Here is a 17,326-nt window from a genome sequence, read left to right on the forward strand (position 1 = left end):
TAACTCCCACCAGTGGGCAGATGGGGACATGAGTGCCCTCAAATTCTGAATTCCGTTCGGTATAATTTCTTCCTGCTGGCGGCAGCCTCTCTTTCATTTCCTTGACTGTTAATGTTCTCCCGTCTCTTCTTTCTGTTAAGATTGATCTATAGAAAGCTTCCCAAACTTGCATATTTGTGCTGAGTTGTAAATGTTTGAAAACGGCCTCCAATATGCCTATTTAGAGATGCTTTTGTGGACATGGCAGCTTGTAGGTATCGCTGAAACCCACCTGCCAGGAGGTCAGCACAGTGCCAAAGAAATGGTACAGAGTTTAGAGTCGGAAAGTTGACTGATGGTTCTAACTCTTTATAGCTGTGTGATCATAGGTGTGTAGCTTAACGTCTCCGAGATTGTGTTCTGCTGTAGAATGGGAATAGAGGAATCAGAATGGGTCGGTTATTGTGCAGTAACAACTCCCAAATCACAGTGGTTTATGACCGTGATGCATGTCATCGTGGGCCACCGGGGGCACTGCTCATCTCATCCTCACACTGCGACCAGAGCTGATGGGCTGCCACCACCTGGAAGCTGCCAGTTGCTGTGACAGGAGAGTGTGGTCAGTTACACACTGACTCTTAAGGTTCCACCTGGAGTGACACAGGCCACCTCCATTCCCATTTCATTGACCAGAGCCAGGCACATGGTGACCTCCAATCAGAAAACCAATAGATGTACGATTCTACTTAAAAAATAAGAACTATTTAGTGAGTAAACGAATGACAGCGCCTTGGTACTACTGCCTGCCTGAAAGTGCTGTGAGAGTTAAATGAGAGAGAAAACCAGGAAGTGATTTTTGGACTATCATTGACATCGTGTGTCAGGCTGGCCTCAACTATCTCTAGTAATCCTGCTTTATCATGGGATCTGCATTTTTCCCTCCAATAACTCTTACGATTAACAAAGGGTCTGGGGCCCTTTTCTGACATTTTAACTGTGTGTCCCCCAACTTAGTCTTGTGGGACTCTCTCTATGTCTTAGAGCAGAAGGTGGCAAACTTTCTCTGTAAAGGGCCACATAGTAAATGTTTTAGGCTTTGCAGGCCAGATGGTCTGTGTCACAGCTGCTCACTTCTGGTGTTGTAGTGTGAATGCTGCCACAGACTCTGTAAACAAACGAGTGTGAGTGTCTTCCAATAGAACTTTATTTATGAAAACTGAAATTTGAATTTCCTATCATTTTCATGTGTCATCAAATATTCTTTTGATTTTTCCCCCCAACCACTTAATGATGTAAAAACCATTTTTAACTTGTAAGCTGTACACAGCTAGGTGATGGGCTCAGTTTGGCCTGTGGGCCATTGTTGACCGACCCCTGTCCTAAGGGCATCCTTAGGGGAAAACCTGCCAAGCCATGCTTCTATATCCTTGTACCATTAACTGTGTTGATATGAATCCGGTCTGCATGGGAAGCTGCGGCCAGATCATCAGTTGTCTCTGTGAGCCTGCCCTCTGCCTCAGACTTTATCTTCTAGACCCTGGTTCTCTCTGAACCTTTTGTGCAAAAGCACCTTTCTTTCTCCTCTTCTCCAGCCATGCATGATTGCCACGTGCCTGGGGAGTGGATGCAGGGTTCAAAGAAATGAACATGTGGTGATTTGGAGAGAATAGTGAGTTGTCGGTATTCCTTCGATGTTCTGTCTTGTACGTGTGTATGTTTCCCACCCTCAGATTCTTCAGGAACACTCTCAACATCCTTCTGCAGTTCATCCCCGAGATGATTTTTATCCTGTGTCTTTTCGGATACCTGGTCTTCATGATCATTTTCAAATGGTGCTCCTTCGACGTCTCTGTGTCCCGGCGAGCCCCGAGCATCCTCATTCACTTCATCAACATGTTCCTGTTTAACTATAACGACCCTTCGAACGCACCCCTGTACGAACATCAGGTACTGATGGGCCTTTTTTCTTCTTTTACGCACTTGATTATGTTAAATCTCTCTCCTACCCTTGGGTATCGCAGAGAGTAATTATTTGCAAGACTGAGCCGTCTCAGCACCGATGTGTTAGGTTCTTCAGATTCAGAAGGTCCTATTGGATGAATGGCTGGGTGCTGAGGGCGGTGCTGCGGTGTGGTCCCAGCCGTTCCTATCTGGGTGATACGTGGGAGGGATTATTGCTGCGGGTTGAAAATGAGCTTGTACGTTGTCTGCGAAGAAAGAAAAAAAATAATCCTTGGGATTGATTGGCTTGAAACTGTAAGTGCTCTAAATAGCACCTTAAAAATGAATAATCTTTTGTTATAAAAGTAAACTCTGGTTAAGGTTCACAAGAAAGAAAATTGAAATAGAGTCAAGAAGAAGAATCCCTCTGTTCACAGGGGGAGTGAGTTTCTGGAAAACTGACCCAAACTCATGCTGTCCTGTGAGCTTCCGGGGCTCATTGGAGATGCTTTTTCTTTTTTTCTTTGGGCTCTTCTTCTGTGGATGATACCTTCCAACAGTTGGACGTTATTGCCATTCTGACTTCTGTTTCTTTCAGCCTCATTATCAACTTAATATTTTATTTTAAAAAAGTATAAATGTCCCATGAGAGGTGGGTATAAAAATATCTCAGTGACTAATTTTTGGTAACACAAATAGTTCTTTTCCTCTGGCCTCTCCAGTGATAACCTGATGATATTGTTTGCTGGTAGATTTTCACTAAGGAAGGACCCGCTTATATAGGGTTCTAATTCCTCTGGATCAAGCTCTAGGGCTAGATTTCCCAATACCAGCACATGGCACCTGCCAGTGACCGCTCATCCTGGGTCCCAGTTACAGCCATGCTCCTCCTACAGCTGCACACGTCCTCATGAGTTTGAATCCTAGCTGTGTTCTCCTCCCCTACAGAAGCAGCAAATAAGAAGAAGAAAAAGTAAGGAATGATTTTAGCGAGTAATCAGAGACGACATATAGCTCTGAAAGCTCTCTTGTATCCCACCTTACTATTGTTGCACCTGTTTGTTATACATCGATGGTGTAGGAACCATCCCTAGACTATTGGCATTAAATGAATGTATCTGGAAGGTCCGTTTATGCAATGCTGGAGTCTAAACGAAAGTTCACTTGGATTTCCCAAACAAGTCTTCTCTTTGAGGCACGGTACTCAGATTCACCACATAGTTCATGTGCTAATTCTTTTCCTAAAGACTAAAGTCCTGTCTTAGTGCGCTGAACATTGAACAGTGAATGGCTTTTCCAGCTTTTTTCCATTCAAAAATGTTATTTGGAGTTGGCTGGTTTCCACACCCTGGAATGAAGATTCATTATCTAGACACAGTTTGCAGTTTCCATAACCTCATCTTCCCGTCATGCAGCTGGAAGAGACAGTGTAAGTTGCTAATACAGCCTCCTCCAGACAGTGCTCTGGTTGCTTCGTGCCATGTTTCAATATCAAAGAAGAAGAGCAACAGATAAGTAGACATCTCTGGTTGCCTTGTACATTGTGAAGGGAAAAAGCATGATATCTAAATGGGCAAATGGCAACGAGGTAGCTTCGAGGACAGGGGCCTGGGACTGGCAAGTGCAGTGTGTGTTCCCGTGGTTCTCCCCCTTCTTGGGAGCACTTAAGAGTGGAGGAGGGGGCTTCCCTGGTGGCGCAGTGGTTAAGAATCCACCTGCCAATGCAGGGAACATAGGTCTTCTCGCTGGTCTGGGAAGATCCCACATGCCGCGGAGCAACTAAACCCGTGCGTCACAACTACTGAGCCTGCACTCTAGAGCCCGTGAGCCACAACTACTGAGCCCGCGTGCCACAACTACTGAAGCCTGTACGCCACAACTACTGAGCCTGTGCTCTAGAGCCCGTGTGCCACAACTACTGCACGTGTAGGGCTCGTGCTCTGCAACAAGAGAAGCCACCACAATGAGAAGCCCGCGCACCGCAACGAAGAGTAGCCCCCGCTCACCACAACTAGAGAAAGCCCGCGGCCAGTAACGAAGACCCAACTCAGCCAAGAATAAAAGAAAAGAAAAGAAGAGTGGAGGAGGGTAGGAGGTGGAGAAGATAAAATGTTTCCACTGTTATCGGGGTAAATCTTGCTACAATTGGGATGATGATAAATTGTCTCACTGGGAGCTTGGCCAGAACAGTTAAAGAAATGTGAGGGCTCAAGAAGCGTTTTCCCTTTTACTCTGAGCACCCCATTTCTACACCTTTTCAATGGCTCTGATGAAGCCTTCCCAGGAGTCCTGGTTCTTCAGACCATAGCAGCTCTGGGTCAGTCCTCAAACCCAGTGACTCGGGAGGGTAGGAAAAAGAGTTAGGGGTGAGGATGTGAAAGGAAATACGTGACAGGATGATAAAATGGGATGTCGCCTGGGCTTCAGCGAGGCATGAAGACCATAGACGCCTCACTCCAAAGTGAATTGTGACAGCGAGAGAGACAGCAAAAGAGAGTTCAGCCCAGGCGTCCCAGGACCCGTTAGGTGACTCACCCACAGTGAGTCTGTGCGAGTAGGGGATGATTGTTTTGAAAAAGAGAGCACAAGGGCTTAGTAGTACTGCAAATACAAGGTTACTGATGGAGACAGTACGTTTGTGACTTAAAGTGACCCAAGGACTTTTGGTCACTCCAGAGTGGCCAGCGCAGTGCCAGGCCAGCGCTTTGTCCAGGGCCAGGGCTGACTGTCCCCACGGAGCAGAGTCAAGGGGACCAGGGACAAATAAAGCTGCCCTTATGATGTGGCTCATGAGCTCTTCTGTCCAATGACAGGCTCCACATGGTGCGGGTGTATGATAAGGGACCACTTGGAGAGTAAGGAATAAAGACAGGGAGACTCCAGTGTCCGCCATGAGTGGACACCCCGTACCACCGGACTGACAGCTCTCTCCCTGCACTGGGAATAGCCCAAGATGGGAGGGTGAATGGGTCCATTGAAACGCTGTAGATCACTCCAAATAAAGTCCAGCTGAAATGATACATGTTTACCATTTGTATCCTGTGAAATGTGCTGTGCAGTCACCTTGCAATGATAGGATCTTACGGCTTTGGTCTTGCAGCAAGAAGTCCAGAGCTTCTGTGTTATCATGGCTTTGATTTCTGTGCCCTGGATGCTTCTGATTAAGCCGTTTATCCTTAGAGCCAGTCATCGGAGGTCCCAGGTAAGCGCCACCCACTTCCGTTCACTCACTGCGGGTAGGAACGTGGGCTCCCTGCAAGTGTAAGTTGGGCTTTAGAGAGAACACCGCATTGACCAGGGCCTGAAGGACCCGGTGAGGTGAGGAACTGGCCCACCCCAGGGATGCTTCCTACTGTAGAGCTCAGCCTTTCCTTGGGGCTTTCTTGATTCCAGCATAATGGTCGCATTTAAATCTTACGTGCTGCAAGCTGTGCTTGGGGTGTGTGTGCTGAGTCAAGTGGTAGGTAATGACTTTTAAGGCTCTGGATGTGGTGGTTTTATTAGTTGAAAATAAGAGTCTTTTACTGTGGTTTTAGTGTGTTAATGAGTATTGAAAGTTGTTTTCATCAGGATTCTAAAGTTGTGGGCTTTTACTGTATTATGTTACAGATGGTGAGAGGGAACTAGGGGAGGAAACATGTTTAAATAAGTCTGTTCTTGTTTTTCTGATTTTCACCCTATTGTCAAACACGAGTTTCAGCCCACTTCCTCCTTTTGTCTCAACTTCTCCTGAGCCTCAGGTTTCCCAGGGGGTGATGAAGTGTTTACTGTCAGCCTAAATCAAATAGGATTTGGGAAGATTAACCTTCCAGGGACCATTAGAGTCTAGAAATGACACACAGGCACTGTTTGAGATGATCGGTCTCTGCTTCCCTCTGTTAGTGCAAAAGATTAAGTGGGCTGTGCTGAAATATTGGAAATATTGGAAATATTGGAAATATTGGAAAATATTGGAAATATTTTCAGGTAAACTTTTTTTTTTTTTAACATCTTTATTGGGGTATAATTGCTTTACAATGGTGTGTTAGTTTCTGCTTTATAACAAAGTGAATCAGTTATACATATACATATGTTCCCATATCTCTTCCCTCTTGCGTCTCCCTCCCTCCCACCCTCCCTATCCCACCCCTCCAGGCGGTCACAAAGCACCGAGCTGATCTCCCTGTGCTATGCGGCTGCTTCCCACTAGCTATCTACCTTACGTTTGGTAGTGTATATATGTCCATGCCACTCTCTCGCTTTGTCACAGATCACCCTTCCCCCTCCCCATATCCTCAAGTCCGTTCTCCAGTAGGTCTGTGTCTTTATTCCTATCTTACCCCTAGGTTCTTCATGACATTTTGTTCCTTAAATTCCATATATATGTATTAGCATACGGTATTTGTCTTTCTCTTTCTGACTTACTTCACTCTGTATGACAGACTCTAGGTCTATCCACCTTATTACAAATAGCTCAATTTCGTTTCTTTTTATGGCTGAGTAATATTCCATTGTATATATGTGCCACATCTTCTCTATCCATTCATCTGATGATGGGCACTTAGGTTGTTTCCATCTCCGGGCTATTGTAAATAGAGCTGCAATGAACATTTTGGTACATGACTCTTTTTGAATTATGGTTTTTCTCAGGGTATATGCCCGGTAGTGGGATTGCTGGGTCATATGGTAGTTCTATTTGTAGTTTTTTAAGGAACCTCCATACTGTTCTCCATAGTGGCTGTACCAATTCACATTCCCACCAGCACTGCAAGAGTGTTCCCTTTTCTCCACACCCTGACGTGGCTGATGGTAGAGTCGGGGACCTGGGTGGGTCCAGGCTGGAGTTCAGGAGGTTCGTCTCTAGGTGGTGCTCTCTTTCTAAATCACCTACCTCTCCCACTATTTCCTGCCAGCCTTGACCAGATCCAAAACCTGTCTGAAATATAATTTATGTGGGATATAAATACACAGGAAGGCAAACCAAAGAATGCTTGTTTGTTGTTTGGTTAATAGGTGAGAGACCAGGATGGTAAAGGAGAGTTGAGGTGGACCATTGTCCAAATAGGTGAACTGGTGTTTCAAAGGAAGGTGGCAAATACCTTTCTGCAGAAACAGATGCAACTGTCTTTCTTAGAAACTCAACCTGTCTGTAAGTCGAGGACTAGGTTACTGCTGGCTCACCTGAGTCCCAGGACTCTCACACCATAGCTTGTCTTATTCTTTGCTCCACAAAAGCTGTTTAAATAGTGGCTGAGGCCAAAGTGACGGATTTCTCCCTTTTCCCCACGGATGACTTGTATGACAGGGAAGGAAGTAGAGGTGCTTTTGTAGTCTGCCATCTTGGGCGATACCTCCTAGGCTGACTCGGGAACAGGGGCTCCCAAAGGCTGCTTGGAGGCCTGCCTCCTTGGCCCCTGGGATGTGTAGCTGTCGATTGACTCCTTAGACTGCTGGTTAGATGGTCCTTTTTCATGTTAGAAACGTTTCCTTCCACCTCCCTCCAAGAGATGATTCCATAATGGAATTATCTGGCCTCCTCTCAAGTCCCCCTGTGAAACCTTAAAGAGGCCCAGTACATAGAGATTATAAACAGACTTGTTCTGATGGGCCTTGGGGGAAATGAGCAGAGGTCCCATCTCCTCAGGCTCCTCTGTAACCCTGTAGTCCTGGGTCCCTGCAGGACATGGTTTGGAACCCCCTTCACTAGAGGGCCACCTGTGATGTGGCCCTTTTGGCACGCACCCTGCAGGCAGCCAGTGAGCGCACACCTCCTCCCCAGAACGACTCATGCCAGCCCCCTGGACCGCCTGGACCACCCACATTCCGCTTCCTCTTCTGACTTGCTGCCGTGGACCCAGGTCTCCTATCACTCCGTATCCCAGGTCACAGTGAAGTAACTTTGCATTTCTGTTTAAAATCTTTGCATTTACATGCGTGTTTTCTATGCTAAAATTCATTGAAGTATAACCTACATACATCAAAGGGCACAAATGATAAGGGCACAGATCAGTGAAGTATCATCACACGAACACATCCGTGTGACCAGCAGTCGGATAGAGACGCAGAACACCATAGACCCTGAAGTCCCCGTGTGCTTCCTTCCGGTCACTGTCACCCCAAGGTCAACCACTATCCCGACGTCTAACACCATAGGTTAGTCTTCCCTGCTCTGGAACTTTATGTAAGTGGAACCATACACCACGCCTTCGTCTGGGTCTGGCTTCCTTCATCCAGTGTTATGTTTGAGAGATTGTGTGTGCGTGTGTGTGTGTGAGTGTGTGTGTGTGTGAGATAGCTGTGTATTATAGTATTCCCTTGCGTGAATATACCACAATTTGGTTATGCATTCGTATATTGATAGTTATTTGTTTTTTTTCCAGTGTTGTTAGTAATTACAAATAGTGCTGCTGTGAACATCCTTGTGTCTGTCTTTGTGCACATGTGTTTTACGTGTTTTTAGACAGTTGCAAGTAACTCATTTAAAATTGATTACTATTTTATTTCAGACGGCATCCAGCTCAAACATTGTGAGACGTTTAGTTAGGGGGATTGCAAAGTATATTTTGAACGGGAAGAAGAGTCAGTAAGATCCACAAAGTCCCAGGGTCACGCTTCTACACAGTTGTTCATGCTCATTTGAACCAATTTCAGGATATGACCAGAAAAGGCTAGCATTTAAAGATGGAAATGGAAAAACTGTCTGTTTCTCCTTTGGTATTTTCTTCCTTAAGTTGATGGGGAGAGAAAATAGGATTTCAAGAAGACAAAGTAATGTTAACTTGAGCCCCATTTCCTCACCATGGGGCAAGGAACCATGGGCCAAGGGGAAAGGCTTACCCAGAGCCCCCTCTTGGTACCCAGTACCCTGGAATTCCTGTCCAGATGGACACAAGCCCACTTCCAGGGCATAAAAAGGGCCAACCACAGCACCGGCCTGGGTACCACTGACCCTGGTGTGGCCAAGGGGCAGCAGGACTCCCAAGGAGGGAGTGTGGGTGGAACGTAGACATTTGGGTGGGAGTGTCCACGCATGTGCACACGAGGCCACGGCCCTTGTGCTGTGAGATGAAATCACAGGTGAGAAGAGAAGGGTCACACGCCGGGGTGCAGGGCCAGCTCTCCCATGCTGCCATGTCCTGGTGTGGGATGCTGAATTTGAACCTGGCCTTCCAAGTTCTTGTGAGAATTTATTTATCAAGACAGACGCCAGAACATATTTTATTTAGGAGTTTGTTGGCTTGATTTATAACTTTTAAATATTTAAACATATGGCATGTGGGCTTTCATTTGTACCTTTGCCCAAAGATCTGCAAATATCAGGTTCAGACCTGCTGAAGAAAGAATGGTAAAGACACTTTAATGCCTAATTTGCAATATGCCACCCGTGAAATTATTCTAGGAAAAACTTTGGATGTGGGACATTAAATTTCACAGTGACTTGAAAGAAATATTTTCTTCAGACTCAAGGAGAAAACCAGGCCCAAATTGAATGGTGACTACACCTAGATTTTTTTTTCCTTGAATTTTTTTCTTAGCTATTTTCAAAAAGTGATGTTTTTATTTTAAAAAGTATATTTGTGTTGGAAAAGTCATTGTCTGGTCAGTTTGGGCTGCTGTAACAAAATACCACACACTGGGTGGCTAAAACAACAGAAATTTATTGCTCACAGTTCTGAAGGCTAGAAGTCCAAGATAAGGTGTCAGCATCGTCACCTTCTGGTGAGGCCCCTTTCCTGGTTCACTGCTGACAACTCTCTGTGTCCTCACCTGATGGGAGGAGCTTGGGAGCTCTCTGAAGCCTCTTTTATAAGGCACTAATCCCATTCACGAGGGCTCCACCCTCATGACCTAAGTGCCTTCCAAAGGCTCCACTTTCTAATACTTTCATCTTTGGGGGTTAGGATTTTAACATGAATTTTGTGGGGGGACACAAACATTCAGACCATAGCAGTCATTAATCTCTCCTGATTTTGCTTGTAGAAATCTGGCTGTTTGGGTCACACGACGGTTGGTTTACTGTAAAGCGTGTGATTAATTTGGCACGTTCTGGAACACAGTGGAGAAAAGCACATGCCCTGGAATTAGACTGCCTGGATCTGAATCCTGGCTCTGCCACTAACTAGCCTTACCAGCTGTGCAGTCCTGGGCTCATTTCTTAACCTTTCTGTTACTTAAGTTTACTTCTCTGTAAAATGGGGTGATAATTGTGCTTACATAAAAAGATTGAATAGAAAGTTTAGAACAGTATCTGGGACGTGGCTAATATTTAATGAGAGCCTTTATTTTACATAGAAGTTTTGTCATTCGAAGGGTGAATCTGACACTGCATTTTCTTATTTGCTGAAAGCTACAGGCCTCCAGGATCCAAGAAGATGCCACCGAGGACATTGAAGGTGACAACTCCAATCCTTCCGTGAGCCCTGGTCACAGGGCTTCTGCAGGTGCCCATGGGGCTCAGGATGACCACGATGAAGAGGTATCTGGGGGAGTTCCCTGGTGGCCTAGGGGTTAGGATTTGGTGCTGTCACTCCCGTGGCCCAGGTTTGATCCCTGGTTGTGGAACTGAGATCCCACGAGCTGCATGGCCAAAAAATTAATTGCTTATCTAAAGAAGAGGCAAGAGGTATTTGGGACTTGACACCCTATGAAGACTTCCAGTTTGTACAGATTCTAGAAGCCAGATCTAGTCAGGGATGGTGCTCACGTATTTGACAGCCAGTAGCGTGTGGGCACCAGCCAATCAGAACGGACTTAGGCAGTAGAGCTGGGAGGGTTGGGAGGACCCTGCTGGTGGCAACCCTGTCATCACTGAGTCATGGGAAGTTGGGGAGGTCCCAGGAAAGGGGGGGCACTTAAGCTTGCAGCTACTTACCAACCAATCAGGGAGCATTTTAAATAATTTCGCCCAGGTGCCGCTCTATCTGTGAGTATGAGGTGAATATCAGCCTCATGTTTAGTGACATAGAAGGTCCTAAATGTTACTGAGTCTCCTTGGCTCAGAACTGTGCCCCTGGGAGTCTGTAAATTTATGATGATCTTTCCCATCAGTGACCCTCACTCATGAGAGCAGAGGCCAAGTCTGGTCCCTTATATTGAAGCAAGAAGTGGGTTATGGGGCTTCCCTGGTGGCACAGTGGTTGAGAGTCCGCCTGCCAATGCAGGGGACACGGGTTCGTGCCCCGGTCTGGGAAGATCCCACATGCCGCGGAGCGGCTGGGCCCGTGAGCCATGGCCGCTGAGCCTGCGCGTCCGGAGCCTGTGCTCCGCAACGGGAGAGGCCACAACAGTGAGAGGCCCGCGTACCGCAAAAAAAAAAAAAATAATAATAATAATAATAAAAAAAAGAAGTGGGTTATTTATTCTCAGTCCTCCTCCCCAGCGTAAGCACCCTCAGATGCCATCCCCGCCTCTGGCCTCAACCCTGGCTCAATCTCTTCTTTGTTCACTTATCTTTGTAACATTGTCTGCCTCTCAAGGGAAGTCACAAATTCATGTGTTCTTCTCTCCTCCCTCCCTGTCCCTTTCCATCCAAGGGCAGCCACTCCCCGCTCAGGAATTTACCATGTTTTCCCAGACAAGACGGCTGGCTGTTTTTATACCATGACTGAAGTCACCCACGGTCCTGAACCCCGGGCGGGGGGTTTTAACCCGAGCTCTGTTCTAATTCTGGAGTGGGGACAGGGTTCCTGAGGCCTGAGAAATGCTATAAATAACTCCGTCTGTGGTGTTAATTACTTTAAAAAAACCAGCAAGTATTCATCTGCACCAATGAATAGTCAATTAGAATGAATGAAAAATCTGGATCATGGAAAGTTTTCCCAACAAGATTCCAGGTACAGAGAGTAACCCATATTCACGGCGATGGGTATTACTAGGTCTGTCAGACCTGCTGGAATGTTTTAGAATCCAACCCACACATCTTCTGACTCATCAAGTCCCAGCCTGTCCAGTACAACCTTCCTCATCCATCCTCCTCGTGGCCTCGGTATATATCCGGTCAGTGTTCACCTGCCACCTCCTTTGTGACCCAGCTGCCTTCACTGGGGGCAGCTTCAGGCCCCATTTGACGGCTCTTCTCCCCGTACAATAATGCCTGGGTCTCCCAGCACAAGGCACATATAGGCTCGACATACAGGCTCGACTCTGCTTCCCCCTCCAGGTCCTGTCCCACTTCAGTCCGCACCCGGAGTTAGCCAAACTCCAGGTTAAGGGCCCAGTTCTCCAGACTGCCAAGTCTACCCAACACTTCTGACACCACCCACAAGTCTGGAGGTCCCCTCAGACTCCCTCTTGTTCAGTCATTTGTAGACAGCTCACAGAACTCAGGAGAATGCTATACTTTCAATTACAGTTTTACTTACAACAAAAGTCTACAAATCAGAACCAGCCAGAGGAAGACACAAGTAAGCAGAATCTGACACTGGGAAGGTTCCAGATGCAAACCTTCTGTGTTCTTAGGGATGCATGGCTCTCCCGGCATTGACATGTGGCAGTATCATCGTATCGTTAAACTCAGGAAGCTCCCGTGAGCTTCTGTGTTTGATGTTTTATTGGGGTGTCATTATGTAGGTGTGATTGACCCAAGTGCAATCCAGGTGGTTGCACTCAATCTCCGGCTCTGTCCCCTCCCTGGAGATGGGTTTGGGTTGATAACGTGTGGCTGAAAGTCTCAACTCTCTAACCACGTGAAGCCAGCTCCCGCTTAAACTACCAAGTGCCCACCATAGACACCTCATTAGCAAAAGTGGTGAGGTGTGGTCCCAGGGACGGACCATGACTATCAGACGTTTCTTTCACTTGGGAAATGCCAGGCGTTTAGAGGTTGCCTCCCAGGAGCCGGGGCAAAGCCAGACCTCTCTTTGGCTGAGGTTCATTCTTCACCAGACGTTCCTCTGTTACTGTGACTCTCTCTACCCACTCTCTCCACCTCTGCCCATCCCCGCCCCTTCAGTTCCTCTCTGCTGTTTTCACTGATGAATGGGAGGGGAGGCACTGATTTTGGTCTTTTCCCCATAGCATCTGACTACAACCCCCAGTGACCACAACCCCCATTTCTTCCAGGATATCCCTCCATCCTTGACGTCCTGGACCGCAGCCCTGTGACTGCTCCCAGCTCTTTGACCTTTTCATTTTGTCATCAATTTCCTTCTTTCTTATCTCTGAGTTGAGATGTTTCCTAAGTGTGGCAGCTCTTCTTCTCATGATCTTCCCCTAGTTCATTTTCTCTTAGCTCCCACTCTCACTCCTCGCACAGGTGTGGTCCCAGGTGTCCCTTTCCAGCCCAGACTTTTCCTCTGAGCCTGTTCTGCCTCTGCTGGTCTGTGCTGAGAGATTCAGCCTGTATGGCCAGCTATCACCTGCAATGCAACACGTCTGGGAATCAGCTACTCCCCTTCTCCAATGTATTCATTTCTGCCAGTGCCATTCTTTCACCCATTCGGGCTCAGGGACCTCAGAGCCCTTTATGACCCTGGCCCTGCTGGGTGAGGGACCCTTCTCTGTGTTCCCACGACACCCCTGCATTCTTGGTTATTGCATTCCCATGCTGATGTGTGGTAACTGTCTGTTTGCATCTTCTCCCTGCTGGGCGGTGAGCTGCTTCAGGGCAGGGATGGTGCCAGTCAGATTGTTTCCCTCATAACATCAGAGTAATGAAAGAAAAGAATGATCTATTGCTGTCTTTGCACTGTTCCTTTTCCCCTCATACCTGGATTACTAACATAATCAACAAGTTGGCTTTTTTTGCTTATGGGCTGTCCTTTCCCTGATCCATTTTTCTACCAGATTAATCTTGCCTCCAATATTTCTTTATTTTATTGAGATACTTCTACTGGTTCCTCATGACTCCAGGTGGTTTTCTCGATTGTGTCCATCCTTGCCTTTCCCACGGCTTCCACAGCTGAGTCTTTCCTCACCTCAGCAAGCTCCCAGTCGAGCCAAATGGTTTTTCTCCCAAACTTACCTTCATGATGCTCCCAACCACCTGCCTTTTCCTCACCCGGAGTCATTTTCTTTACCAGGAATGAACTGGCTTCTCTTTTTCCCTCCCTGTTCTTCACGGCTCAGCGCAAATCTCAGCTCCCCTTACCAACCAACCACTCTGCTGCTTTGAGCTCTTTTCAGCCATTTCTGGGAAATGTTACTGCACACACACCATGTCCTACTGTGGGCTGCTCATTCTGTTTCTACAAATATATTAATACCTATTTCCCCCTCGTTCAACTGGAAGTGTCTTAACAGCAGAGTCCAGGCCTTATTCGTCCGTTGTATCATTTGTAATACGTTTGAGTAGAAAGTACTTAATGAAATAGCATTACAAATTCTCTCTTTCAGTTCAGCTTTGGAGACGTCTTTGTGCATCAGGCCATCCACACGATTGAGTACTGCCTGGGCTGCATTTCCAACACAGCCTCCTACCTCCGGCTCTGGGCCCTCAGCCTGGCGCATGCACGTGAGTGAGCGGGCCGCATGGCAGGGTCACCATCGCCTGTCCCTTTGGAAACAGATGCAATGTACTTCTAGGTGAAAGTGGCTTCTGGGTCATCTCTGGTGCGCTGACCAGAAGAATGGCTCTTCTTTCATAGTAGAAGTGACCTTTTTCAGTAGGTCTGGCTTTATCTTGCTGGAATGGTTACCCTCTGTATCAGCTTCCAGTTGCTGCTGTAACAAACTACCACCTATGTGGCAGCTCAGAACACTGTGAAATTGATTATCTTACCGTCTGGAGGCCAGAAGTCCTATAAACAAGGTGTTGGCAGGTCTGTATTTTCTGGAAGCTCTTGGGGAGAATCTATTTCCTTGCCTTTCCTAGTTTCTACAGGCCCCTTGCATCTCCTGGTATAAAGATTCAAGCCTCAAGAATGACTTAAGTCTGGAATCCTGACTCATCAACTTACTGTGTAGAACCCCTCTTGATTTCTGCCTGCTTCTCTGGTCTTGCCCTTGGTATTTCCCTCCATGCCCCACCGGCTCCCGACTGCCCCCACCCGCTTCCCCATTTCATGTACAGTGGCCACAAGGAGCTGCACTGAGGCTCCCACAGATGCCACACTAGCTGGGCCCCTCTGTGTGTTTGCCCTGCAGCTCCCTTGCCTGTAAAATTCTTCCCTTCTTTCACTCTCTCCCCACCTGATGTCTCATCCTTCCTTCAGAACTCAGCTTAGCTAGCACCTTTCCCGGGTAGTCTTCCTCCCTGGTCCCCAGTCTGGAAGGTGCCCTTCCCCTGGGTTCTGGAGGTGCCCCTATCCTAGCACCGATTGTAATTCTGTGTCATTAGCCTGTCTCCCTACTAGACTGTCATCTCCTGAAAGGCAAGGACCCTGACTTTTATCTCTGCATTCCCAGCCCTGGGCATAATGCCAAGAACAGAGAAGCCAGGCCAAAATGTGTGCTAAAGGGATAGAAAGCAAAGCAGTGAAAGTGAGCCTGATTGTTGACTTACAGCAGAAAAGCAAGTGCTCAGCGTCTGTGTGGTCTTGACTGCTCTGGCTGTGTTTGTTTCCTTGCACAAACTCCTGTAATTACAGTATCTCCCTGGAAGGGGTGGGGGTTTCTCGGGTATCTCTTCTTAAAAGGGCACTAATCCCATCATGAGGATCCCACCCTCATCTCCCAAGTACCAATCACTTTGGGGTTAGGGCTTTAATATATGAATTTGAGGGGCTGGGGGAGAAACGAACATTCAGTGCATATCAAATCATAGTACATGTATTCTTTTGTGTTTTGCTTCTTTGGCATAAGATGATGTTACTCGGATATATTCACGTTGCTGCCAGTAGCTATGGTCTGCTCACTTTCATTGGTGAATAATATGCCCTCCTATACTTGTCCTCTTGCTGGAAGCTCCTCCAAAGCTGCATAGACAGTCTCACGCAGGTACCCTAGGGCACACATGACCGCCTTCTCCACCTGGGAGTGGGGTTGCTGGGTCGTAGGGTGTGCAGGTCCAGGATTATGGTGTAAGAATAATCTGCATTTGCCCGATAAACTGTGTGGTTGAGAATGTTTCTCCTGCATCTTGCAGAACTGTCTGAAGTGCTCTGGACCATGGTGATGAACATTGGCCTTCGCGTGCAAGGCTGGGGAGGACTCATTGGGGTCTTCATCATTTTTGCCATATTTGCTGTTCTGACGGTAGCCATCCTTCTGATCATGGAGGGCCTCTCGGCTTTCCTGCACGCCCTGCGGCTGCACTGGTAAGAACTGGTTGTAGGGTAGATGCTGTCAGTGTGCTCTAGGGAAGGAGGATGGGCTGTAGGGCCAGCCAACTGGGTTCAAATCCTGACCTGCTGTGTGACGTTAGCAATTCACGTACCTTTTTGGAAGCTTAGTTTAGTCCCCTTGTTGGTATGATATTAAATGATGTAATACCTGGGAGCCTATATACATATACAGTGACTGCTCTGTAAGACATGTTAGAAATGTTCATTTGTTATTATAATTGGCTTCAACTGTTGGTAAGATGACGGATCTGAAAGGCTCACAGAGGGCAATGCTGAGCAAATCTGGGATGTCTGGCCTTTGTTGCTGAGTGCTGGAGTTATACCAACAGAACAGACAACTAAACTCTTTTTTTTTTCCTTTTAAAATTATTTATTTATTTATTTGGCTGCGTCGGGTCTTAGTTGCAGCTCGCGGGATCTTCGTTGTGGCACGCAGGCTTCTCTAGTTGTGGCGCCTGGGCTCTCTAGCCATGGGGTGTGGGCTCAGTATTTGCAGCGCATGGGCTTAGTTGCCCTGCAGCATGTGGGATCTTCGTTGCCCGACCTGGGATCGAACCTGCGTCCCCTGCATTGGAAGGCAGATTTTTAACCAGTGGACCACCAGGGAAGTCCCGTGACTAAACTCTTGGAAAGTGGAAACAGAAGGAGGGTACCCAGCAGGAGGAAGGCACTCACTGGAGGCCCTTGACATTCACAGATGTGTCCAGAGACTGTCGGCCATCACTGGGCTGACGAATATGAAAACATTTGTTTAGGCTTCTCTCTCTCCCAAGTCACATTTCAGCCCAGGGTTTTGAGCGTGCTGTCCATACTGAAGCATCAGGGCTCCTGTGCACCCTGAACCAGACTGTCCTTAGCAACCCTGGGGCTTCCTCCCTCCCTCTGTGGCCACTGTTCACAAAGGAAAGGTTTTACACTTCACCTGTTGAGAAAATCACAGGGTCCCCCGCCCGAGGCTATCACATCATTTCTCCCCGTTTCATTAAAGAAATGAACTCTGCAGTATAATAAAGCGGAAATGATCATACATGATATCTGTTATGTAAGTTATAAAAATATAAGTCAAGGGCTTCCCTGGGGGCGCAGTGGTTGAGAATCTGCCTGCTAATGCAGGGGACACAGGTTCGAGCCCTGGTCTGGGAGGATCCCACATGCCGCGGAGCAACTAGGCCTGTGAGCCACAACTACTGAGCCTGCGCGTCTGG

General features: G+C 47.3%; 1 protein-coding gene across 1 annotated transcript in view; it reads left to right on the top strand.

Moving 5' to 3' along the window:
* The window catches only part of ATP6V0A4 (ATPase H+ transporting V0 subunit a4), a 47,607-nt gene that overhangs the window by 29,257 nt on the left and 1,024 nt on the right, over positions 1-17,326 (top strand). Inside the window, exons 15-19 of the mRNA XM_060155948.1 lie at positions 1,710-1,926; positions 5,021-5,122; positions 10,247-10,375; positions 14,233-14,350; positions 15,923-16,094. Coding sequence (XP_060011931.1) covers positions 1,710-1,926; positions 5,021-5,122; positions 10,247-10,375; positions 14,233-14,350; positions 15,923-16,094 — 738 coding nt within the window. The remainder of the gene's footprint in view (positions 1-1,709; positions 1,927-5,020; positions 5,123-10,246; positions 10,376-14,232; positions 14,351-15,922; positions 16,095-17,326) is intronic.

This window comes from Lagenorhynchus albirostris, chromosome 8, assembly GCF_949774975.1.
Source record: "Lagenorhynchus albirostris chromosome 8, mLagAlb1.1, whole genome shotgun sequence".
In the NCBI taxonomy this organism is placed as follows: domain Eukaryota; kingdom Metazoa; phylum Chordata; class Mammalia; order Artiodactyla; family Delphinidae; genus Lagenorhynchus; species Lagenorhynchus albirostris.